Source organism: Crocodylus siamensis, chromosome 5 (assembly GCF_052110815.1).
Source record: "Crocodylus siamensis isolate JL-2025a chromosome 5, ASM5211081v1, whole genome shotgun sequence".
Lineage (NCBI taxonomy): Eukaryota > Metazoa > Chordata > Crocodylia > Crocodylidae > Crocodylus > Crocodylus siamensis.
The window spans coordinates 186,373,514-186,400,784 of NC_143399.1; the positions used below are offsets into that span (position 1 = coordinate 186,373,514).

Sequence of the window (27,271 nt, forward strand, 5' to 3'; positions counted from 1 at the left end):
ATGAGTCAGTAAAACTGACACAGAGCAGCTATAAAGGCAAGGAGATAATATACTTGATGGGCTAGATTCTGCAAGCAGTTGAGTATCCCAAAATTCCAGTTAAATCATTAGGAGCTGAGGTACTCAATATTTGCAGGTTCTGATTGTCTTGCAGATGTTGAAGACATGCTCTCCTAGAAGAGATTTATGGGGCTTTTATGCAATATTGAAAACACTTGAGTCAGGTTCAATTTAAATTTTTAATGGATTGTTTTCCAAAAAATCCAGTTTCTTCCAGGGCACACTGTACATAGAATGTCCTGACATTATTGGTTAAAAGGCATCCTTTAAAATTTTAACTTTATTTTTTAAAATTTCTCTGCCTCTAACTTGCAAAGATTTAACATCAACAATTAATGTGCATAATGTTAAATGTATGTGTAACCCTTTGCAGGATTGGTACCTAGGTAACTGTTAGAGGGAAACATTAAACATGACTACAGATAAAGTGCTATCAAAAGCACATGGCAAACTGAAAAGAGAGAGAAAAGTGTTATTTGTTGCTTTCACTGTTGTTAAATTAAGTAGAATAGGCACTACACATTCAATCAAAAGTATATTTTTCAAATGGAAGGTATTCTTTAAGTAAATCTTGAACAGGTTTCACAATTTATTTAAAAGTACAGCATACATTATTTATAAGGAGTTTTCTTATTTAGCCTTCAATTAAACTAATGGTGAAATTCTTGTAGTCTTAAAAGGAAGGATCCTTAGTTCAATAAATGTATCAATCAGGATCATTAAAAACCCTTACTTTTGCATTCAGAACAAAAAATAAAAAGCATTCATTGACATAGCAGATAAATAGGAAAGAACGATACAGACATGACAAGTATTAGACAAATGTACAATGAAATTTGAAAATGAGAGAAGGAATTGAAAGAGTAAAATTTAAGAAGAAAGGAGAACAGGAAAGGAGACATGTATAAGCACTAACAACCTGAGTCAACATTAACAAGAAAAGACTCCCTGAAGAGAAAAGGTCCCTTTCTCATGACTTCTCTGTTTGTTGACTCAAATGAAAGAAGATAGATACCACATTGTGAACCTGCTTTCCAATTAGTAAACAAACTCGAAAATACAATTAAAACATCTGCATTTAAAAATGCATGATAAACAACATTACTATTTTGACTATAACTTGTTCAGTCTGCTTTGAATGTTTTAGAATCTCACTATCAAAGGTTAAAGAACAGATGGAGAAAGCAATGCAACAGTACTTTTTTCTGTCTTAAGCTGCATAATGGTATTTGGTAGGTGTACATCTCATACCTAATTTGTACATGGAAACAAAAGAAAACCCCTATTTTACTTCTACATTTTGTAAGAACAGTAGGCACTCTAATTCTTAGCTACTGCAAACTATTTTAAATTACTTCCCTACTATGCTATAGCCTGACCTCATCAGTTGATTTATTAGGGTATTTTTAAACTTGTCATTTCTAAGTCTATATAATAAATTGAAAAATAATTAAACTTGTACATCAGAAAAAAACTATTTTTATTCCAGTTTTAGTTTCTTAGTAGGAAATCAGCTACCAAATCCAAAATGATTAATGCTACCATATTGTTCAAGGCAGATGCCAAAGGTGTCAAGGCAGATGCCAAAGGCAATATGCACAAAACTTTCGGGACCCTATGGGACACAAATCATTTGCATGCAAAATAACATAAATTTTAAAAACCAAATTAATCCACAGAAACATATTTGTTTGCACTGGGCAAAAATTACTTCTTGTTTGAAATTCACCCACAATAAAAGCTTGTAGCTGATCATGCTTGTCCTTGTCCTGAAATTCAAAGACAGCTGCATCTGAGGCCTGCTCCAAAGCCCATTAAAGTAAATGGGAGTCTTTCCAATGATTTCAGTGGGTTTTCAGCTAGGTCTTTGGCTCTACAATATGGCATGGTACACCTTGTTCTCAGAGTTACTTCCAAAACAACGTATTTCTCATTCTATACTTCTTGAACCATCAGGCTACCTCCAAACATTTTCCACAGAAAAGTTGTCTTGTTATATGGCACAGCCTAATGCAAAAAGTGACTGACATCTTAAGTGATTTGCAATATTGTGGGTTCTTATTTAGTTATTTATAACTACGTTACATACATTTATAACTAAAGTGTTTTTCCTAAACATAGTAAAAAATTGTTCTTCTTGTGATTTTTAAACAATAAAAATAGAGATCTAATCTGTTTTCCTAGAAGAGTTTATTGATGACTGAAGGAAAAAGTATGACATCACAAATTCAACAGTAAGGAAATTTAAGCAATTGAGAGAAAAAAGGATTTCAACTTGCTATGGGACCAAGAGCATTTTAAGAGCCAATAATATGTTTTCTATATTGAGCTTTATGAATGTATTGCCCAATAATTTTTGGCAGCAACAAGTTAGAAATTAAAAACAGTTTATAAAGAATAGAAGTAAGCCATAGAGTTTAAAGAATTATAGGTTGAGCTCCCTCAATGGTTATCTAGACTGGGGTGGTAAACTCATTTGGTTCAGTGGGCCAGACGAATGGTGCGTGATTGGTCTATGAGCCAGATGAATGGCACGAGGCTTCTTCCTTTCCCCGCATGCCAAATCCTGTCTATGTGGCACCCACTCTGGCCATCTAGGACCTGGCAAAAAGATGCCCAGTATCTCAGCTGCTTGGCTGCTGTGACTGGAACAAGCCACAGTGTTGCTGGGTCTCCAGTACCATGTCTTGTTCAGGTGCTTGGCTACCACTGGTCCCCCATCAAGGCCAGATGACTCAGCTCCATGGGTCAATCCAACCTGGAAGCCATATGTTTGACACCCTGATCTAGCCCATCCCTCTGGACATAGAGGATGCTCTAATCTTAAACAATCCAGGAGGGATGCTTATCCATCCAGCCTTTCCCTGGGCAAGATAATGCAGATAATCTTGACTAATCCATACTGTGAAGAACCACCAAACTGAAGGCTTACAAGTCTCATCGTTACCTCATGGACATTCTAACTGACATGGTTAAAAATGTAACTATCCCAAGAGCATTTTGTTAATGCTTCTAGAGGTATTACAAACTATAAAGTATTATTATTAAACCACTATTAAATGGCAAGTCAGGACACTTTGTTTGCTATAATATTACTTATCTCTGTATCTGTGCTGATGCTATTTCTAGAAAAGAAATAGGTACAATTCACTTCTTCACTTACTAAGAGAGTGAATTATTTTCCTTTGAAATCTTGTCTATACTACAGATTGAAAGAAAGAGATAGAGAGCGAGAAAGAATACCATTCATTCAGCTGCAATGATATGTAAACAGTAAGGACCCTTACCTTAGACAAAATTCTGCTGCCTTGCGGCATTTTTACCAGTATGTCAATCAAATCCTGCTCCTCAGTAGGTTTAATTGATGAAGCAATAAAAATCCCAGAGCCTTTTCTATACTAGGTTCTCATCTGTGCTAATAATAGCAAATGATTATGTAATTAAAGACTGTATCATAACTACGGACCTAACCAAATCGAGGCAGCAGATGTGCAATTCCACCAGCTGATCACAGTGCTGGCTGCCATTTTTGTGAGTTTATTGTGGAAGGCCTCTCCCCCGCCACTACTGATTGGTTGGGGGGGCCCCAGGGGAACTGCCCCTCACCACTGATTGGCCAAGATGGCTGCCCTTCATGCAACCGCACCCCTCTCTGCTGATTGGCTGAGGGGTGGGGTCACAGCCAATCAGTGGAGGAACAAGCAGCTGCTACGTTGGCTGCTCCCTTTCATGCTGGTGGCTCCCTGCCTCACCCCAGAAGATTGCAAGGCCAAGCCACCATTTTTAGTACTTTTTTTTCCCTGGCAATTCTGCACAAAATAATGGAAACTGCTATTTTTCATGGTTTCTACAAAAATCACAAAACCTCAATTTGAGTAGGTCCCTAATCATAATTCAGCTGCTGAAGGGAGCCTGATTATTACCTTAATTCTGGCACTCCCATGTTAAGGTACTTAATTTTGCAAGCTAAAGATTACCTTAAAGTGGGGAGGGATAGAAGAGGGAGATTTCCAGCTTTCAAAAAAAGAAAAATGAATTTAATGGGTCATCAGCAGAGTCAGAATCATTAGACCTACCACATAGACCTCTACCATTCAAAACAGAATAATGGCAATAATATACTGTCACTTTCTGTATGGAACAATCACTACAAGAGAATAAGAGACATTTTGACAGTGGATTTTCATATAATAATATTGAGACTTAGGAATTCTGGCATCCATTTCAGGTTCTGCATAGGAGTGTGTTCTCATGGCCAGTTAAAACTAACCTTATCTAGCCCATCCCCTCTAAGCTTTGCCAGCCTGTAACCCTGTTTCTTCCCCACTATCTCTCTTGACTCTTCATCCCAGTATTCTCACACCTCTGACTCATTGTCCCAGGCTTCTTGCCCAGCCAGTCTCTAGGCACGTTTACACAAGATGCTTAATGCTCATTGGATTAATTCTATTGCACATTAGTGCAGCTGGCAAAAATGGTGTTAATACACTAATATGCCATAGATTTAGTCCAATGCACATTAAGTGTCACGCAAAATATCAATCTGCGCTATTGTGCAGTAGTGCCAATTACGGTGCATTGTTAGTACCTGTTAGTACATCTTGTAACTATGGCACATTAATGAACATACAAACATGCCCTATGTGTCCCTACCTGGGCTCCTCATTCAAATCTGAGTCCATTGCCCAGCAAGCCTCTGCCTTTCCTCTCATTAGCTGCTAATGACAATCCTATTGATACTCTCACCCAGAACAAATGCCTTATCTGATCTCAGTCTTTCCTCACCTCCATGTCTCAGTCTTTCCCTTCTAGCGCCATCCTCCAAATCTGGTTTTACTCTCCTCTGCTTTCAAGTCACACACCTTCCTTCTCCACTCTGCCATCCTCTGGGATTCAGCTGCCAAATTCCTACAAAACACCGTGCTTGAATTGAAATATGCCAAAGGTTTGTAAATTGTTCAAACTTGATGATCTTTCATAAGAAAAAAGGCACACCCCTAATATCAGGGACCTTCCTACCAAATTTCAAGTCTTTGCTCCAAAACCTTGGAGGTGTAGAGCTTCTCAGTGTAACTGCTGTAAAAAAAGTGTTACACAGGTAAAACAACACTAGTCTTCTTGCCTAATTCATGGAAATAGCTGAACCAGTTTTGCTGAAGTATTCGAAAAACTCAGTCTAAGGGAAACACACAGGGTGGAAAATTTCAGTTAAATGGTTAAAGTCTAGCAACATTATAAGGAACTGAAAACAAGGTCTTGTAATGGGAAGTGTTTGTCAAACCACCTTAACTAACAGTGTATTTTTTTTAATCCACAGGCAAGCTGAATAATCAGAATAATCAGGCTTCAGATGGATATGGAGCTGGACAGAGAAAATCCAGCTATCTAGGATAAGAAAGTGAAATTACAGTGCTGCTCCAAACCCTCCCAAAGCCTTCACTTTGCATTTGGTCTGGAATAGGAGCTACACCATTTCCATGCTTCAGTAGCATTACTGAGGTAGAGTGGAAGCAACTAAGATAGCAGCCCTGGGTACTTGTGGAGGGTATACAAAAATACCCACTGCTGCAGCTGGTAGCTGGGCAACACTGCTAGTACATGGCTTCAAAAAGTCATTTTGGCAACCAAGGATAATTGCTATGCCATACCATGTGTGTGTTATACCAAGCCATGCCAGGTGTGGTACTGTGGTTATGCAAGTCCTAAGACACTTTCCCTTGCACACAGAAAGTCACTTGTAAAGTGTGTGTTAAACATCCAGCTTTTTAGAAAATTAAATGTAAAAAAAAAAGTATTAAGCAACATTAAATTGAAGGCATCTTGTATTCAAGGCAGGAAATGCAGAGGTAAATCTTCTATGGCAATGCTATTTTATCTGCATTTTACAGGTGTACCATTTTTCTGTTCCTCTTTCTTTGTTAAATATAACCCTCTGTATATTGCTCATTATTAACCCTCACGTGTACAGAATGTGTAATGAAGAATACAAGAGCCAATGCTGGAATCCTCCAATGCAGGCTGGTGACAGCTGAAAGTTAGCCAAAACTGAAATGAAAAAAACATAGAATCAGAATCAATTTTCCATAGAAGATAATAACTGTGAGGTATTAGACTTAAGTTGACTTTGATTCAAAACACAGCCTACTCTTTCTTGGGAATTTTGGGCAGTCAGTCTTATAAACTTAATGTCATATTACCATAAGTTGTTGGGGGTTTTGGGGGAGGGGGGTTTGCATTTTATATCAAAATTTCTATTAGAAACATTCTACAATCACAATTCTGGTGAAAAGTTGATTATGTTAGGACATTTTGATACTTATGCCTCTGGAATACACAACTTTAAGACACTCTAGAGCAGTGGTTCTCAATCTTTTTAGACTCAAGGCACCCCTTAATAGATTCAAGGCACTCCTTGTTAGACTCAAGGCATTTGTTGGAAATGCCAGCTCGTAGTTTTCACTCTTTTTTATGCCTGTGGAAAATAACAGAGTAATTTTCTGTTGGAAAGAACTCAGAAAGACCATAACAGGTCAGAACAACGGGCCACCGCACTGTGGTTGAGAATCACTGCTTTCGAGGGTATAAATAAGTATATAAGCTGCTGTACAAGTGACTTAGCTAGCTAATGGATCATTCTGCCTGCCTAGGACAGTGGTCTCCAAAGTGGGGTGCGGGAAGAAAATATTAGAACTTCTATTTATATTTATTTTTTATCTAAAAAAATAAGAAAGAAATTAAGCTTTACTAATATTTAATACATGGCACCCTCACTCGGTCCGTATGTCAGATGATCACGTCACGTACGGTATGCGAGGTACCCTGAGGGAAAAGTGGGAGTTCCATAACGCGGAGGGGTTGACAGTGGCACCCCCAATAAATATACATATATTGGTGGTACATGCTCAAAAATTATTTTACTGATAGGGGTGCACAATCAAAAAACTTTGGAGACCACTGGTCTAGGAGACTACTAAGATGACATCAAGTAGGAACAGAGGTTGCCATGCTTTCTTCCTCATCCCCTGTGTGTCCATTTGAAAAGGCTGTGGTTGGGGTGGTTTCTAAACTACAATGAACCTTGATTGCCAAAATGACCTCTTGAAACCACTGTCAGGATCGTCTAAATTATAACCCTTTAAAAAATAAGAACCTACACGTTTAGAATCCAAGGACATTTGTACACATGCAAGAGCCACAGCGCCAGCGCTGCAATGCTTGTAGTTGTATAAGCGGCAAAATGTGCCTTAGCACTGAGAAAACGGCAGCAGCTCACTTTTTATCTAAAGCACATTGGAGGTGCTTTAATTCAAAAGCGCACCACTGTCATTTTCTGCATGATGTTGCTCATTTTGCCATTGATACAACTGCACATGCCACAATGTAGTTCACCTCGGTTCATGTGTGGAGCAGACTTGGTTAACTGGCAGATCTCCGGTGCATCATGAGGCAGAAAAGTATGTGTGTAAATGCCCCAAAGGTCCTAAATACCTTTAAAACTTCCTCTATGGCCCTTTCCTCAATAGCAAGATTGTTTGTACTTAGTAGGTCCCTAAACATCAGAAGAGGAAGGATGATATTGAAATGTATGGAATAAAACATTTGAATTATTTCTAAGCTCCACTTGTAGTCTAGCTCTTGTAGGAGTGAGGAAGTCAATCCCAGAGTGGGGAGGCATGGAAGAACCTGAATGGGTTAAGACTGGTTACACACGGGGTAGAGTAGATGCACTGGTTAGAGCTAGGATTCAGAGTAACTTAGACAAATTAGAGGATTGGGCCAAAAGAAACCTCATGAGGTTCAACAAGGAGAAGTACAAAGTCCTGCACTTAGGACAGAAGAACCTCATGCACTGCTACAGGCTTGGGACCAACTGGCTAAGCAGCAGCTCTGCAGAAAAGGACCTGGGGGTTACAGTGGACAATAAGCTGGATACAAGTCAAGAGTGTGCCCTGGTTGCCAAGAAGGCTAACAACATACTGGACTGCATTAGTAGAAGCATTGCCAGCAAATTGAGGGAAGTAATTATTCTCCTTTTCTGCAGTTTTGAGGCCCCCACTATAGCAAGGATGTGGACAAGTTGGAGGGAGTCCAGCAGAGGGCAATGAAAATGGTTAGAGGCTGGGACACATGACTTATGAGGACCAGCTGAGGGAACTGGATTTATTTAGTCTGCAGAAGAGAAGACTGAGAGGGGATAGCAGCCTTTAACTACCTGAAGGCTGGTTCCAAAGGGGATGTAGCTACACTGTTCTCAGTGGTGGCAGATGACAAAACAAGGAAAAGTGATCTCAAGTTGCAGCAAGGGAAGTTTAGATTGGACATTAGCAAAAAACTCTCACTAGGAGGATGGTGAAGCACTGGAATAGGTTAGCTAGAGAAGTGGTGGAATCTCCATTCTTGGAAGTTTTTTAGGCCTGGCTCAACAAAGCTCTGGCTGGAATGATCTAGTTGGGGATGGTCCTGCTTTGAGCAGGGGGTTGGACTAGATGACCTCCTGAGGTGCCTTCCAACCCTAATTCTTCTGATTCTATGGTTTGTACTACAAATTTCTAAAGTAAGGTGTTATGCAGATGATGAAGATGCTATTTTTCTAACCTTTGGATATGTCTTGAAGATCTTTCCCTATGCTATGCTTGAACAGGAGGTAGTTAGTGATGCTTCTGATGTGAAGTTCAAAGATAGGGATGAAGAAGGGTATTGCTGTCCATACCTTGCAGTGACACGTTCATGTACCCATACTCATAGTGGCAGATCTAATGTTGCTCATCAGAAGGTCTTTGCAGTGAACAAGCCATCCCCACTGAAGAGAATTCTTCCATGTGTGTTCTAGTTACCCAGAAGATTTAAGCTGTGCATGAAGCCGTTGCTCTTGCTGTAGCTTCTGAGTAAACAATTGAGGCCCTCTGTCTATACTTAAATACTGATTTTCCTAGGACAATTAAGGTTTTAACTAATTCGTTGCTTGTCAGGCAGGCCCTTAGAAAATAATGGCATTCATTTCCAGAGCTCCTCTTACTGATAGTTTGACGCAATATCCTGGTAATTAGAAACCTTATGCTTTTTGAGGCTGAGGAGAAAATCTCCCTGAGCATTCAAATTTTTGGTTTTCTGTCAGATTGTACAGAATATGCTTAACTTCCTTTTGTCATCTGAAGGGTCTATCCTCTAGCTGGGAGTCATGGAAAAAAAATCCTCACATAGCATCTCTCTGAACTTCTCTCGGCTTCCCTTATTGTGGCCGATTAAAGTGAGTTTGTCTAAAGCGGTCTGGCAAATTATAAATCCCTTCTCAAACTGAGAGCATGATCTTGTTGTTATCAAGAGACTCAGTAGGATGGACAACACAGGACAACATTGAACATCTTTTGTCCTGAAATGGCCAATATTTTTAAAGTTGAAGCCATTCTTACAACTAATTCATGATTCTGACTGCCACTTTCTGACAGGGAAGATGTTGAAGTGACTCTTACTTTGTTGTCAGGAGATTTACGATCATCAGGGTCTGGATCAAAGTATTTGTATTCATTGTCCCCCCTCCTCCTCCACCATTCTGCCTCTGAGAAAGTATGAGACTGTTGTTAGGAAGCGCACTCCCTGCATGATATGGACTGATTCAGGAGCACTCGAGGCTTTCCTTAACCTCTTGGAAGTGTCACGAGCCCTGTAGAAAAGCACGCACGATACCCCCATAGTATCCTGTCAGGAGTCAGTAAAGCCAAATGACCAAAGGACAGGGCTACCAAATATTATGCAACCCCTATCATAATATGAACTGGAGAAGGTACCATCTGTATACATCTGTACTCTGTGAAACACCTGTATAATGTTTGCATTTGCTCACTCCCTTTCCCAGAAACAGCAATTGATGTAATAGATGAAGTTGTCTGTTATAACCCAATTCCTGTACTTTCTAACATATAACACACCCCAGGATATAATAATGAACCTTTTTGAAAGGCAGAATGAAGAGAAAAAGATCTGCCCCTGTAGTAACTGGGCGTGTCTACACATGCCCCCCATGGGGCAGTTATTACTGCATCATCATTTACTACTTGCTTTAGGCAGCACATAGCTATTTTTAGCAGTTACGTCACCACAGGGACCCTCTATACCAAGGTAGCTTGTGGCCACGGCAACATAGCATCTTGTGTAGACATGCCCACTGAGTAGCAGCAGCTGGGTAGCGCCTGCTCATTGTTCAGCTCCCAGTTATGTGCAGCTTTTACTTCCATTTTTGCCTGTAAATGGCAGAAATTGTTCTTACTCTATTTCTGGCATACAATGCATACTGAAATGTCCAGCAGCCATTGGGGGGCGGGGGCGAAGAATGTATGTTGTATGCAAGAAAATACAGCAAATGTCACATTGTAAATTCAGATCTGACGTGGTCAGTACCGTTTACTATAGTCCTTGACATCCTTAAAACAGAAAAGGAGACTACAAACCTCCCAAGTGAGCCTGTTGGGGTCAGAATGGGTTTGAATATGCTCCACAATCATTTGTCTTCTTCTCCATTAGGAAAGTGGGAGCCTCTAGTTCCCCTGAGCCTTTTGTTTTCTTTTATTACTTTATACTGGGGGTACAGGGATTTTGAAAGCCTTCAGTTCTGATTCTCCCTTCGGATCCAAGTGATTGTACCTAAGCAAACTACCACTGTAGTATACACTGACAGCACTGTGAAGTCAAAGCAGACATCTCGAACGAATACACTTTTTAAAGTAGGGTTACAACCCTTCTTAAGGAACCTGTCTCAGACTATTACCTGAACCCTTAGCTTAGTTTCCTAGGGAGTTTTGCAAACTGATCTCATACGTCTAGGAGAGCTCTGGCATGGTGTTTGGTTTTTACAAATATGAACCATATTTTATGCATCACAATTCTCCAAAAACCAGAAGCTTGTTTCCCCTCCTCTCTGCCCGTGTCTCTATTTAATAATCCTGTCTGAAAAACAGACTGTAACAGCCTGCAGTAAAAAAGGAAATCATTAAGTGAGAACAACTCATCCTATGTACTGAATGAGCAATGATCCTGTGATCATATGACCATCGTATGTTCACATAGTGTGTGAATACTATAATAGAGTATTTTATGATCACATTTTATGATTATACACAGTAACTGGAGGCTGTATCAACATGTATACAATACATGGATCGAGGGAGCACAAATCATTATACAATCTTAATTTTAACGTTTCTAGTGTCTCACTTCACAACCTTAATATTTAAACCTATCTTGTGTGTGTGTTCATGTACGTATATAATATCTTTATTATCAAATATCAGTTTCTGTCACTATCATATAAATGATATTTTTTCGTTTATTAACAAATTCTGATATGTAAGAGGTAATTAGTATAAGAAAGGCACAGCTGGCTGGGGAATATATTAATCTAGGAGCCAAGACACTACACAGTAGCAAATGAAGGGCAACATCCAGTGGCGAGAGGGGAAAAGGATACACTGATGAGTCTGTATTAAATATTCCCACTTTGTGTGTGTTGCTGTGGCCCACTTGATCCCTCATCACTTGGACATCATCTCCATTGCATTCTTCCACACAGTTGAAACATTGCCTTTTTGTTGAATTTGGCATATGCCTCTAGGTAGGCTACAGAAGATGGGCATGTATGTTTGTTTGCTTTTATTTCCAGTCTTGCCCAAGTCAACAGAACCAGGTAATCCATCACTGCACAGTAGAAAAGAGGCTGGGAAAATAGGTGCCAAAAGTGCTGGTTTAGGTTTGGCTCTCCTGCTCATCAGTTTGGGAAGAACAGAGAGAAAGTCATCAGTTACAATTTGGTATAATGCAGATATATAACTAATCGTCTTACAATGTGAAAACAAGTTATAGATGAATAACCTAGTATATAAACATGGAAATGGAATTTTATAGGGTTCAGTTTTCTTTGAAATAATCAGGCAAAGATCAAAGGATTTGTAGAATTTCTTGAAGATACAAAAGTTGGTAACAGTAGCCAATACACATCTTCCCAGAACGCAGTTCTGTGCATAGCAAAATGCATTCTGTCCTGATTAGATTATACTATTATAGATTGTGAGACACACCACAGTACAGTTAAGGCACTCTGATAGAAATTCTGAAAATAAAAGTTAAAAGAAAGTTTTATAGGAGGCATTAACTGCAGTTGCAAAATGTACCATATCTTCAAAAGTACCATATCTTTTGTGATCAGCATTTAAAACAATAGACACTGTTGGGATACAAAGTCAAAGAACATAGAAATACTTTCCAAGAGAAAACTGGTCTTTGTGAAATATTCAATCAGCTGTTGATAAAGTACTCTCAGATTAACTATGTTACTAAGTATGGTAGTTCTGGATTCATGATAAAGATAGCTGAAGATAAGCAATGTTTTAACAGATTTTTAATGTCACAAATTATTTTTTGCCTGGAGTTACTAACTTGTATTTAAAGAAGGGTTGACATCATAATTCTTCACAGACCGAATAAATAAATAAATAAAAATCCTATGCCGTTTAATTTAAAGGACTACCTTTCCAAGTACTATTATTAATAATTAACCCGATTCCTTCTGGCTCATTTTTCAAGACACTGTAAGGGCTGAATAATATAGGTATTTGAATGGTTCTTTGAATATTTTTATATGGTAGAACAGAGTTGTCCAATGTGCAGCCTGTGGGCCCCAGGCTCCTGCTCACCAGCCACTTCCCCACCACTTCGGTAGCTGAGGCAGCTGGGATTTCCAAGGCTCCCCCTTCCTTTTCTGCTTCTGCAGATGGGGTAGAGCAGGCCTGGGCACAGAGAGTGCTGTGAGCCTGGCAGGGGGAAATCTGGGCTACCTACATCACAAGGGAGGAGGCATGTGCATGCAGCAAGGAGGGAGGCTGTGCTGCTTGTTCTGCTCATAGGGTGGAGAAGAGCCAGACTGCGCACACATAGTGGAAGAAAACCAAGTTGCCTGTGCTGCACATTTGACAGTGGAGAACTCAGGGGTGTATGGCATGCAGGGTGCGCAGCCTCCTGCCACCCAGAAGCAGCTTAGCCCTGAGGTAGAATGCATCTTTCATGGGGTAAGACACTTGGGTTCACCCATACTTCTGTATTTAACTTGGCTGCAATAACTTCCAAGAAATTTGTCTCCACGCAGTGAGAACGTTTTCTTTACTTTGGTTATGTGGCTGCATTTTGGGAATTCAAACAGCTGATATGGTCACAGCAAGCAACAGTATCTAGAGAACAACTATCAAAAGTGACACCAGTAACACAAGGCAATCCACTGTAGGGCAGTTAACCACACAAAGGAACAATCAGTAGACTGGGTCATACAAGCAAGATTAAGAAGGTCCCATGGTCACAGCCATGTGTTACAATCCAATTACAATAAAATATTGCTGTCAAACTTCCAAGTGGGCAGGGGCCACACGCCCCACAAGTCACACCAGTGGGAACTGCATGATGTGCAGACCATACCAGAGCAACTTATGGCCCCCAGGCTTCCACAGTATGGTCATATACAAGTAACTAAGCTTAAAGCACAAGAGTTTTGTGACAAGTGCTGTGCTGTTCGACATGACAGCTGACAGGGTGACTGAGGCTATGGAAGGAAAAAAAATTACATGCTCCAAAATGGCCAAAATGGCCCTGGAACCCCACAAGGATCTTCCCAGAGGGGCTGATTTAGAATGGCTGACATGGCGATGTCTGAAATTGCCTACACGTACAAACTGGAAGATCAAAAATAAACACAATCAAATGGAGCTATTCTAACAACACAAAGATATGCAAGTGTAGTGAAGTGCAGACTGTGGAGGACCTGGACCTGTTCATTTACTGACTCCTTGATGAGACTCGTACAAAGGAGGACCTCATTGCAGCAATGGGAAGAGCCATTGCTTGTGCACGATTCTGAAAAAAAGTGTCTAGTTTATGACAAGGACGTAAGTACCTTACTGGTAAGGTTCTCTACTTCTGCAAAGATCTGTTTCTGGCATGTTCAGAACTGCTGAACACTTAGGCATCTGAGGTTCCTTTGATGCATAAACTAGGCATTCCTCTTCCCATTATGCCTGCAGGACCTACTGGATAGGACCCTGCAAAAAAAAAAAAAAGATTGAAATTCTTTATTTCAAGGCACTAAGAAGTTAGAAGTCTTCTCAGGGTCATGGTGAACAGGAGTTAAATACTAATCTCTTCACATGACAGTACCCTATCTTAGGATATGCTGGAACTACACTGGCCTTCATGTTTCCTGTTGAAGCTGGTCTATCTTCTATAAAATATCTAATTGAAACACAAAAAGAAGGGAAGGGAGTAACTCTATACCTGGATGTTCAAACAGGCACTTGGGAGGTGAAAGCACCAAGTTCAAAGGCATTTACTCTTTAGTTCACTGATTTGAACCAATGTTTCTCACAGTTCAGGAAAATACCTTAACTACAGAATATGGGACACTTGCGTAGATGTATCCCTTGGTCTCTCCGGTTGAAGTTGTCCCACTTAGTATCACATACTTATGTATTCAGGTTCTAGTCCTTGTTCCAATGAAATTTTACAAAATTAAAGAGCATCAATGGGAGAGACAGACAACACCCCAGAATTCCAGAGAGTTGGTAATTAGAGCATTCCCAAGGGAAGCAGGGAGAGATGGTTTCAATTTTCCTCTGGTAAAAGGTGGCCATTCAACCCAGGTCTTCCATGCTCTAGACTACCGAGCCCTAAACAACTGGCCTGTTGGACACCATACAGTCCTCTGCTTTAATTGCAGAAGACAGAAAAAATAATATATTTAGATTTATCTCAAAAAGAATATTTTTGTCCGTACTTTTTTCTCTTTTTTTCAATTAAGGAAGTAAAAATAAAAAAGGTTTTACACATTGGATTGAGCTGACCTTTTTTGTTCAGCTGTCAAACCAAAAACCAATTATTTGCTCAGTCCTACACAGGAATCATGACCCTTTTCCCTTCTATAGGGCAACAGGGCATGCCTGTGGTACGAGCTCCTACAGCAGCTATACACAGAAAATTATCCTTACATGTTGGTGTTCCCCTGAGGTCTGTCAAGCTACTTTTACAGCCAGATTATGCTAAAGGTATAGCATAAAATAGCCATATAACACCAAAGAATCTGACTCACTAATTCTACGGCCTGATTCTCAATAACGCTCTGGGTCTTTTCTGCCACCCATTTACACTTACCATGACAGATCCTGATGTGGCTATACCTGAGAATTGGGACAATGTTAAATATACCAATGTTTCAGCAAAAAAACAAAAACAAACAAAAAACCAAACCATAAATACTTTTCTTAACGTCTTTCTCTGGTAGCAATGGATGGTTTAGTTTTATTCCTTAAAAGAATACAGACTTCGGAATACTTATTTGGTGGAGGGTTATATTCAGTTCCTGGTTCTCTTTATGTGAATGCTGCACATTTTGAACACACAGTGTTAATTTCAGCTATTACAGCTCAAAATGATAGTTGTTCTTCATATATTAATATTCTAGTCATACTAAATACTCTGCAGTGAAAGAAAATAAATGGCAAACATAACAAGCACATGACACCTAACAAGAAAATGTGTTCCAACAATAATATATGAGAAAACTAATGTGATAATAATTATGTTAAATAATTATGAAAATCAATTTAAGTTTTGGATGTAAAGAGCTAAGTGCACCAGCTTTATACTTGTAATAATGAGGAGAATAACTTCAAGTAAGAGCCAAATGAGCGCTATCACAATATTGAGACAGCAAACAACCAGAAAGGGGGTGGGTACTAGAGCTAAATCAGAAACAGAATGTAAGGTACTGAAGGAAACAAACATGAACCATATGGAAAAATATTCACACTGCGTTAGTATTTAATTAGATAATATAATGGATAACGACACTTATGCAAGTCATCATAAACTGACAAAGAATCAGTGAAAAATGTGCTGCTCATAAAACTGTTTAACCCATATGCATGGAAGTTATAATTTGATCAACCACAAGTTCAGATGCAATTTAAAACTGAAAATAATTATTTTGGGGGTGTGACTTTGCTACTGTATGTAGCAAACTATAGATAAGTCGCTATTGAAGATGTTCTTCACTTATAGTATTGAGGAACATTACGGAAAAAAAAAACCCACCACCACACACAATGGATACCTGAGCCAAAAATTAATAAGTCATGCTATTGAAATGGTCAACACCATGTTTTGGACACAAAGCATTTGAGCTGATTACAGGACTTTTCCAGAGCATATTCTTTATTTCCCAAAGCAGAAATAGCATAGTTATGTAGTGCATTTGCAAATCAAAAATGTTTATTTCAAATATGCCATATACAAAGGATTTTTGTGATAAGATCCAGAGAGTAAAGGTGGAATGTTCCATAAATGACATGTATAGAATACAAATGATCAAAAAGTGATATATAGCACCAGCAAAGATGAACTGCCTATAGCAACAGACATATTTCCATGGGCATTTTAAATAGAAGGGGAATGAAGAATAAGCAAGACAGACAAAGTGGGTAAGAAACACTCTGGATGCTCATGAATGAACAAAGAAAAATTCCAAAAAAAAAATCAAATATACAAGTTCACGAAGTCCAAAGCAGGTGTAATTTACATAAGTGGTGGTTAACATCAGGCAGCTTCACTATTAGTCTTTCAAAGAAATCACTTCTGACTCTCAAGCGAGAAATCTCAACAGTTTTTTAAAATGCAGATGGTGCTTTTCTAATTTTTCTGAGATCATACATAGTTTGCCCAGAATTCACATTTGCAATCCTAGCTTCAGGGCTCACGTGAAGAGGAAAGTTCATGGTAAAGTTTTCAAATGGTGGGGAAAAAAAAAGTTTCATCTAAAAAATAATTGAGAAAGGAAAAAAAAAAGTTCCTATTTTTTGTTAAATATCTACCAAGTCTATTCTAAATACATTTATAATCTATAAGGATCTTTTCCATTTTGATTTATCAACTATAAGAACATTCACCTTAAAAACAGATGACATTGACTTGAAAGCATAAAATAAAAATCAAGGAACTGATTAGAATACAACACAGTTCTTAACTGAAACTCTTAGAAGTCGCGCTTTATTGCAGAAAAAAACCCACTGTAATCCAGTTTGTTTTGAAGGATACTTTCAGGCAGCAAACTCTTTTTGGTCACTCCTTTTAGAGTAATTCTAATTCTTCAAACTATGATTTCATATAGTAAAATGATGAATACACTTGTAAAATAGAAAATCATTTGGCACTGAAAGCAAAAGGTGCTTTATGAGAAAGAAAGATCTAGGGATCAAGGAGGCAAAGTCAAGTGACAGTGAACATGTTAGTAAAGAAAATTAGAACACAATAAAAAGGTGAAATGAAAAGCAGAAAAAAAGCAGTTTAATCAGTCAGTTTTTACCATGTAAAAACCATAAATATCTACAACAGTGCTTAATGGGTTATCATGCGGAACTTTATTTAATGAATGTCTAACATACACAAGGATGACAAACAAACAGAAGATTTTTACAATTCAATTCTTTGTTCAACTGAATAGCAAGAGGATCTTAGTCTGATATAATACCATCAGTATACATTTTGTTAAAGGCAAAAATCAGCATGGTAATTATTAGTGCAAAATATACCATTTTCAAAGGGCTTTACAGTAGACTTATACCAATGTAACTATTAAAACAGTTTAAGCATTTTCTTCTCACCGTGCAAACAGACTTCAGAAGGAGGGCAATCTATTAATATCGAAATATGCTACTGGTTTGCATAAGAAAACTTTCAGGTCTAAACGCTGCAAACATATTATGCCATTATGCCCCTGGAAATAATTTAATATAAAATTCACATGGAGCTGAAGACAGGTTATTTGTGGGAGTTGCCCACACCTCTGAAATCCTCTTTAAAGAAATATGCTTACAAATCTGGCTTTATTTAGAAAGAGCAACAATATATACTTCTTTGCCCAAACCTTTACAAATGATTAAATTACAAATCTGTAAATTCCTAACTGAAAGGTCAGATTAAACATTAAAGCCAGTAGTAGAGAATAGCGTGTTTTTAATTCTTATTTACAATAAACTGATGCAATCAGAATGTTGTTAAAATCTGCCCAGGAATCCTATAGATGGTATTACTGCATTTAACAGTTAGCCTGAATCAGGGATCAGTTAAAACTGAAATACGGTGTTTGATGATGACTACCATTTATTATGACAATTTGTAATATAGTAAATGAGAATATATGGAAGATTTTGTAAGAGGATGTATGATTCCCCCAGTTGCTTGGTGATTACCATAAGTATACTCTAGTTCAAGAGATCTACATACCTACTTGTCAATTGTGACTACAAAGCTTTCCACTCTGAGTGGCAGTAGGAGGCTAATCATCCAATTTATGTAAAATCTATCCTGATTTTGTAGCTCCTGATCTCTTGGATACAAACATACAACTGGTTTACATTACGGAGGTTACCAGTGTTATCTTTACCAGTCTACATACTAGTCCAAAATCTCTATCATTTCTATGCTACTGAAGTATGAAAGTGAGAACCCTTTTGCCAGTTTTTTCCTTTTCTTCAGGTGCTGGAGGTAGTAAAGACTGCCATCAATTTCTCTCTGCTGTTGCTTGTAAATCTCTTACAGGTAAGGCCCTGAACAGTCACTGTAGCTTGTATAAAGGGAGGGGAAAAAATTCCAAATGTGAGGCTGAAGGAAGTGAAGAATAGGACACAGACCGCAGCACTTGGAGTGGCCAGATTAAAGAAGCAGCAACAGAGAGACAATCCTCTCTCACAGCAGTCAGGAGGCTTTGGGGAAGGAAGCAATGCTCCTCTTCTCCTTCCTGCAGTCAGTGCAAAGTACTGGGTGGGGATTTTAACTTTTTCAGAATAAAGAGTATAAAAAATAAAGAATATTGCTTTTATTCAGAGATGAACATTACATAACTTAATCAAAAGGAGCCAACTGAAAGTCACCTTGTTTAGATTTTGGCACCATGTGTGCAAGAGAAAAATCTTATGAAATCTTCTAACATTGGGTTCAAGTGGTGAATGAAACCAGAGCTTCTCCACCTGCTCCAATTGCCTTCTATAAGCAGAAAAAACTGTAGGACTTAAATACCAAGGGACATTCACCTAAAAAATTAAATCTACAGAGTACACATATATGTGTAATGTGTGTGGTTAATACCGCAGGCCTCGACCTACAAGCTGTTCCACAAAGATGTCTGCTTCTATAGAAGAGCTTGTAGGACCACAACCCCAGATAAAAATTAAAGCTCTGCATCATTTTGCACCATCTTTGCTGTTTCCTTCTTGTAATTCACTCCCCTAACAGTAACATTTTCCATTTTTTATTTCACTCTTTATTGCATAGTCCACATCCCTTCTGATTCTGAAGTATACCCTTGCACTTGGGTTTCAGAAACTGCAGGCAAATATTAAACAAATGCAAAGAAATCTGTGAGAAGTGAATTAATTTCTATTACAGGATCTATAACCCATCTTTAAAAAAGCTGGGAGGGCAGGTCCAGGTCCATAGCTGGTGCAAGTCAACTGAAGCCAAGACAATTTACACTAGCTAAATACTGAATTTAAATGTGCATCTTAAACTTCAGATTCATTAGCATGAACATATACATGATCCTGACAAGTGCACATATATGAGGGCTGCAGTTCTGTGCACATGAACCCCTAAAAGTGTAACTCACACATTTTAAAACATAGGCCTGTATAGTACAGATACAGTGACGTCATTTTGCATGGATCAGTCACAACAGATTTTATAAATTTGTGTAATTCCACTTTTTTCCAGTCTCAGGTATACTTTTAAGTAACAAAACATCACTTCAGTTAAAAAACAAAACAAAAACACAGCTGCTCAATTGCTACTAGTATTGTAAAGTGTATACACGTCCTGCTTATCTTTCACTCAAGAAAAATATTCAGAATACTTACTAGTTTGAAACATTTCCATCTTATCTTTTATTTTTCTGCCTTTGTTTAATGGGCAGGTATCTGCCCATGCAGATCTCACTGAAGAACTGGGTTCTTCAAGCTTCAAAATAACTTGCTCGAGTTAAGCACCTGTAATTGTTATAGACTTCTTCAGAAGCTGCACATGCTTAGTATCTCTGATGTTGAAGAGGTCCTTTTCCTCCTACCATTTGACAACATTTCTATCAGTTCAAGTCATACAGTACAGTACATGCACATGCAGAAGCTCTAAATGCCCCTACATTAGCATTTTTCCAATGGTTTTAAAATCTAACACAAATACTAACATCTTCATTGACATTTACTGTGCCTTGCTTAAACGCAGTCATTCCCCCAAGAGTTGAAAAGCCCTAAGCACTATTGAACTGTTCCCAAGCAGGAGAACCAGGATATTAGCGCAGCTAGGGACAAGTGGGAAACCCACTGGACACCTTCAGGGGTCCTAAGTGGAGTACAAGGTGAAAAGACAGCATATGGCAAAAATGCTCCAGCATCAAGTGTGCGGGGCCTGCAGGTTTGATCACTTCAAGCTCAAGATTTTATCATTAAAAGGAGGGGAGTCTTTCATTTTTGTTTTCAAATGACTTAAAAAATAAGATTCATTTAGTTTTTGGGGGGGTGTTCTGTCGGTGGTAAGAGAAAAAAGTTTGTACACACACACACACACAGGCAGGCGCAGTCACACTCACACAGCCCACAGGTCCGGGCTGGCCCCCGGAACAGGCGTCGCACGGGGGAGGCGCAGCTTCTCCTCGCGATTCCCTTCTCGGGCGGCACCCGCAGGCGGTATCGCAGCGCCCCGCGCCGTCCCCCTCGGGGCCACCTGTCCCTGTCCGTGTCCGTGTCAGTGCCCGTCCGCGCCAGCTGCCGCGTCCCCTGAGCAGGTGGCGGCGCCGCGGGGCAGAGGCAGCACCTGCAAGCGGCTCAGATCGGCCCGGCCCGGCCCAGGAGCAAACGGAACGGGGCCCGGCCCCACCGCTCCCGGGGGCCCCTCTCCTCTCCTTTCCTCTCCTCTCCAGACCGCACACACACCCCCGCCCAGACCCCAGCAGTACCTGCGGGCGGCCCTTTTCCCTCGGCCCGGTTCAAACGCGCTGCCGTAAAGCGCCCGTCGCCCCTGGCAACAAGGTTCCGGCCGCGCCGCGCGCTAGGTGTGGGAAGGTGATGTAAAAGTAAAACCACCCAGTGTCGTAAACCAGGTCCGGGGGGGAGGGGAGGGGAGGGCGGGGGAGGGCGGGGGAGGAGGTGACTGGAGCATTTAGACACAAGCGCGAGGATCATGGCGGATGGCCCCAGGTGTAAGCGCAGGAAGCAGGCGAACCCGAGGCGCAATAACGGTCAGTGCGCGCGGGGCCGGGGCCGCGGCCCCTCAGGGCGGCGCGGGGCCGGGGCCGGGGCTGGAGCCGGGGCCGGGCGGGGCGGGGGCGGCACAAGTGGAAAGTCCCGTCTGAGCCGGGCGCCGCCGCACCGTTAGCTGCGATCCGCTACCTGGCGCCGCCCGCTCGCCCGCCCGCTCCTCCGCCTGGCGGCGCCGCCGGGACCGTTACACGCGCCCGCCCGCAACTCCCAAACTTCCCACCTGTGCGCGCCCCGCGAGGGCGGCTTGGCGGTGCCGCAGCGGGCAGCGCCCGGCCCCGGCGCGACTCGGCGGCCGGTAGAGCGGGACACGGGCGATCCGCGAAGTTTCTCGCCTCGCCTCGGCTGCGGAGCTACCTGCGCGGCCGCCGCTGCCGGGCCCGGGCGCTGGAGCGGAGCAGAGCGGCCACAGCCTATATAAGGCACGGGGGGAGCCCGCGGGCCGGGCCGCTCGGGGGACGGCGCCGCGGCTCCGCGCACGGGGCTGCCCGGGGGAGGCGGCCACAGGGCGGCTCCGTCCCCTCCCGGGCCAGGCTGCCTTTCATGTGGCGCTTCCTGTGCGGCTCGGGCTGGGCAGGCTGCGGCCCCACCGCGCTGCCGGCCGGGGCGGGGGCATCGCTGCCGGGCTGCCCCGGGCCCGGCCTGGCCGGGCCACGGCCACTTGTTCTGGGTCGAGCAACTTGCTGGCGCTGGCACTGATGCGCTTTTTATAGCGAGTATCGGCGCCCGCCTGCGTGTGTGTCCGCACTCACATACGTGTATGTACACCTAAGTGCGTGCGTGCGTGCGTGTGTGTACATAAATATATTCTCGTTAAGGGGGGGGTGTAAAGGGTGTGTGTAGACCTATACAGGCACACACGTGTGTGTGTGTCTATATGTACATATATGTGTGTATACATACACACATGTCTAACTCTGTGTCTGCGTGAGTATAAAGTGTGCGTGTGCGTGTCTGTGTGTATGTCAAGGTGCTCATTTTAATTCCTCGTCAGTATTACTGTTTTGCTGCTGATGTGGCTTTCTTCAAGGTAAGTTTGGAAAGTGCTTTTCTTCTTTCCTGCCTTATTTAAAACGTCGCTGATCGGGGGTGGGTAAGGGGGAAGGGGCTTTTCTCCTTGCTGACGACATGCGTGTCGACATGTGAGTCTGAACCACCCAGTGTCTGGGCAGGAGCTGTAAACATGTTTACCTGAACAGGAAAGAAAATGGATTTTTCTCTGAAAGATCCTGTGATGCGAATGTCGGGCTCTTAAAACGTAGCAACAGATGACTGGAGGGTGGATTTTTTTTATTTTTTTCCTCCAAAAACCTAGCTTTTGAGATCGTCGGGGGGAAAAAGAGGTTCTTGATCGCTGCAGCAAATGGCAACTTGTGCAGGTAGAAAAAAAAAAAAGATGGTGTTTAGTTTTCTCCTGCATGCATGTCAGCCCCCTCCTGTCTGCTGCTTTCATTCTCCAGGGAGGGATTTATTTACCACGCTTGCTGTCAGTGTTTTTCCTTTGTGCTTAATATTAGAAAAACAGATTTGAGGCTGTTTAGCACGAAATGTTTTGTCTGCAGCATGTAGCTGTGGCAGAAAACAAAAGGTATATAAGATGTTATACCATTCCAGGTATCATTCATCTTCATCACTTTTGGCCCTCATCCTTGCACCCTTTTTGTTATTAAAGGCCTTTGATTCTTTATTAACTAGTTCTGTTGTATAGCATTTAAACAGTTTTTTCCCCTACGAATTAAAAACAACTTTGTAAGCCATTGTGCAGTGAAGCATCAGGATCGGTTAGATAATAGATGCTGGATAATAGAGATTTCTCAGCAGTGGGCTCATGTTTGACTTGCAAATGTTTACTGAAGAAAATTGGTAGAAAAATGTTAACCCTTAAACCTTTAGCACAAATAGATAAATAAAATGATATCTGTGGCAGGCTTCTAAATATACTTTGTTCTTAGATGGAAAGCTTTCTGTTAATCAAAGATCAAGGTACAGTAGATTTTCCAGCAACTGTAGTGCTAATGATATGCAGTAAATCAATTTTACTCTGTTCCCATCTCCCTCTGCATCCCCCCCCCTCCCCTCACAGGATGGGAGGTATTAAGGGGAGGTATTATACTTGCCATCCAGGAACCCAGTTTGACAGTGTAGGCAATGACGCCGAACTGTATGCTGTAAACTTTAAGCTCACATAGTGGCACACCATACCAATGCTAATTGTCTTACCGTTAGTGTTTTGATGCTGTATGCTCTTTTTTTTAAACAGCTATGCTCTCTCTTTCCTGAGTGGAAGTCCAAACTTATGGCTGCCAGTCTGGTACATTAACTCTAGATAAGAAAAGATGTGTGACTGACTGTCTGTTTCTAGAGCTGGTTCCTTTGCTGCCTCCTGATTTGGTCATTACAGGAAGCAAACAAAAGATCTGATTGCTGTTACTATAAAGACTTCACCTTGTCTTGCACTTGGCTCATTCCTAAATAAAGCTATGGGAGCTCATTGACTAAAACCAGTACAATAAATACAAAATATTAAGCAACAAAGTGTGTGCGTCTTCATGTCCTAATAACTTTAATCTGATACTGCAGCAACAGTACCAAAATGTTCAGTTCAGACTTTTTTGTATTTTTCTTTGGTGAGGGGAGGTGGAGGGAAGAGAAATGGGACTTCCTGAAACTGCAGTCCTGCAGTTCTTGAACCTTCATAGATGCAGCCTTATGCTTTGGAGAGAGAGCCCTTTTGGCCATGTCCAGACAGGTGCGGCTGTGTAATATGTGTTCATGTGTTCTCCACACTGCAAGGGAGCAGTGAGGGGTGGGGGTTGACCCCTGGATATCAAGGAATCAAAAAAAAAAAACCTGTGGGGGGGGGGGAAAAAGCAAAGTGATGCATGTGGGGACAGCACATGCCACTCATAACTGGATCTGGGCCATCCAGAGCCATGTTCTGGCTGCTGGCCAGGCCCCAAGTGCCAGGATCGCTGCTGCAGCAGCTCCATGAGGCCCCCAGAACCCCAATTAAGGCAGCTGGGGCCAGCCTAGTGCTGGTCTCCGCCTCCCCTAGCCTACCGGGGGTAACTTGCCACATGCCAGTGGGCATGTGGCGCACACGTTCCCCTGGGACAGCTAGCAGTGGCACAAGATGCGCTTTCACTAATTGTCCCTGGGGAACCAAATGTCCGTGCTCATGTGGACGCGGCCTTTAATGCTAATGGATACTGTGTAGGAATAGGTTTTGTAGCTTGCAGGATCAGGACCTGTAGCTTTTAGCCAGATCTGCTAAAGGTCAAAATTAATGTGATGTACATTAAATGTTCAACTAAATAAACTGCATGTGTGTGCACATGCACAAACACAATGTATATAGAGGTATTCGTCAATATAAATGTAGGTAAAGTACTGATAGTTTTTTTAAAGGCTTGGGGGGAATTCTCTGCTAAACTTTCAATACTATTGTTACTTCTAACACTTATGGACTAAAACTTTCAAGTAAAGTGCCTGTCATACAGTCACTATCTTAAAACTTTTCTCCATTTTAAACTTTATGATTTTCTTATTTCATTAAAATGACAGTCAAACATCATAGCACTGCCATTGAGCAAGCCAAAAGTATGATGCGTCTGTTAACTAACTTCAAGGTGTTAACAACTGGCAGGATGTCAGGTGTTAGCGATGCTTGGATAGTATGTTCTTTGTCAGGCTTTTCTCTCTCTCTCTCTTTTGTGTGTGTGGGGGGGGGGTTGTGTTTTTTTTTTTTTTGTTTTTTTTTTAGTCCCTTGCCTTTCCCACTAGGTATCATGTTTTCAATCCAGCATTAATTTAAACTTGCAGTTTGGGAATAGAGGAATGTAACCCGAGTTTAAAATTCCGGGCACCACAAACAGGTCTAAAAAGCCAACTGAGTTAACTGTTTTGAATCTAAAAAACTCCTGCATCTCTCCAATGCAGTTTTTTAATTTGGGTACACAGATGTTGCATTTTAAACCTGCTCTTGTTTTCTCCTTTCTAACTTTTTACCTGGATTGTTTGTGTCCAGTATAAAAATGGCTGTGAATCTGGTTTAAAACTAGCCAGCCACTTGTTTATAGCTAATAGTAGAGATATGTTAATTTTCATTTTTTTCTTACAGGGATGCTGCATGTGTACTAGTGAACTGATCAACTGCAAGCAGGCAATTGGTATTCCTCTGAGAATACAAGTAAAATCTGACTTCTGTATTACAGAAGCTCAGTTGAATTTCTTCAGCCCCACATTTCTTCAGCTCTCTTATATCACAGTTCTGGATTTTTTTGGAAAGATGTGGGGGCAGGGGGTGAGTTTATCTTTAACAAACTGAATTTAGTATAACTGCCAACTCAAAATAGAAGACTGTAAAATGCTTTCCTCACTGAGAGTCTTTCCATAGACCTGACTGAGCTCTGTTCAAACTTGGTACAAGTGTCCAAGGCTCTGCTGACTCCTGAACTTGGGCCTTCAGTTTTTCATGGTTATTATAAACCTGTTCTCTAAGTATTATGGGTGAATAAAGGTAATTTAATCGGGTCTCTGATTTATGAGTAGAAGCAAAATTTATAGAAGTGAAGTGTTGTTAGTGTTGTTCATCTATTCTTAAATTTTTTTTAAGGCTTTTACATTTGCATTTGCCAGTGTTTAGCTGTTCTCACAGGGGCTCAGAGAAAGCCTTATTCTCAGGTGCAGAAGTAGCTAGTGTGAGTATTTACTCTAGGCAGTTAAAATATTTGAATCAGGGGAAGAGATGGGTTGAGCTGCCCTTTCCTAATCAGGCCAATGAAGGAAAAAAAAGAAACTACCATGGGGTGGGGGTGTGGGGGGCGAATCATGTTTCTTACAGTATCTTTTTTAAAGGTACTAGTGAAGAGACAGGGCTTAAATTTGAGTTTTACTCCTACTTAAGTTTACCCTTACTTCCCATACTGGAAGAAAATTGCTGTTAAAACTAGGCAGCATAGAAGGTAGATGCCTTGAGGTGGTAGCTGCTACTCTCCAGCTTTAGAATATGGGAACTTGAAGGGGTGGGTTCTAGCATCCTAGCTAAAGATTTTGTAGAGATGTGGGCAGAATTAGGAGGCAAAGGGAATCATAATTTTTTTGTTGTGTTGGGGGCTATTTCTTATTACTAGTAGTCAGGAAACAGTTAGCTAAAAAATATTCTTTTAGTCCATTCTGGAGGGCTGTAGAGATGGAAGTATTCTGATTATCACTCAAGTCTGGTATCTCCTGGGCTGACCTATCTTATTGATCTTTCTGAGGAAGATGAACACCACTCTCTGCCAATGTAATGCCCCTGGTTGGTAGATCTGTAGGAGATCATAATGGAAATTACTTTTTTTTGACCATTGTTGATCAGCTTTATGCCTTGAAACACTAGTATTATTGTAATAGCCCTTCTAAACCTTTCTTTATCTATGTTACTGCATGTAAGCAGGCAATTCTTTTTTCTCCCTAATTTTTAAAGCTATTGCTTCAAATACCCTGATTTAGTTAATTCCTCAGGTTAATTATAAGATGTACAGGAATGTCTCATCAGTCTTTAATCAATTTTTTGGCTCTCTAATTTCAAGTGTCTCCTTATCTTTAAATTATGACAAAAAATAACGGAAGTCCATGATTAGCTTGAAACCATTCTTTGGTCTATACTGTGCCTCTGTATTCTCATCTCGCAACACTTCAGAGTAAATAATCTTAGTCTTCCTAAAACTTTCCCTTGCATGGAACTGCCTTCCCTCTCACTAGCAGTTACTAACTTACTTGGATCTGCCTGATTAGTGACTAAGATAAATGCTGTAATATGTCAGCCCAGAAAAACTGGAAACCAGAAAAGTGAAACTTACTGGTCAAACTGCTGAATTGTACTTTTGGAGGTTCCC

The 27,271-nt window shown here is 40.9% G+C and overlaps 1 protein-coding gene and 1 long non-coding RNA gene across 3 annotated transcripts in view; one reads left to right on the top strand and one right to left on the bottom strand.

Annotated features, from left to right (window-relative positions):
* Positions 1 to 213: 213 nt before the first annotated feature.
* LOC149865046 (uncharacterized) lies at positions 214 to 20,957 on the bottom strand. The gene is made up of 3 exons (XR_016442360.1): positions 19,998 to 20,957; positions 13,991 to 14,135; positions 214 to 11,811 (listed from the first exon to the last, which is right to left on the bottom strand). It is a non-coding gene; the product is annotated as an uncharacterized LOC149865046 (long non-coding RNA).
* Positions 20,958 to 21,235: 278 nt separating this feature from the next.
* ZEB1 (zinc finger E-box binding homeobox 1) overlaps positions 21,236 to 27,271 on the top strand; it is a 267,362-nt gene continuing 261,326 nt past the window's right edge. Inside the window, exon 1 of one of the 2 annotated variants that reach the window (XM_090047518.1) lies at positions 21,236 to 21,373. In XM_090047518.1, the coding sequence (XP_089903644.1) occupies positions 21,316 to 21,373 (58 nt within the window). In that variant the 5' untranslated portion in view covers positions 21,236 to 21,315. Of the gene's footprint in view, positions 21,374 to 21,885; positions 22,151 to 27,271 lie in introns of those variants that run through there. The other variant, XM_090047519.1, reaches the window with a different exon arrangement.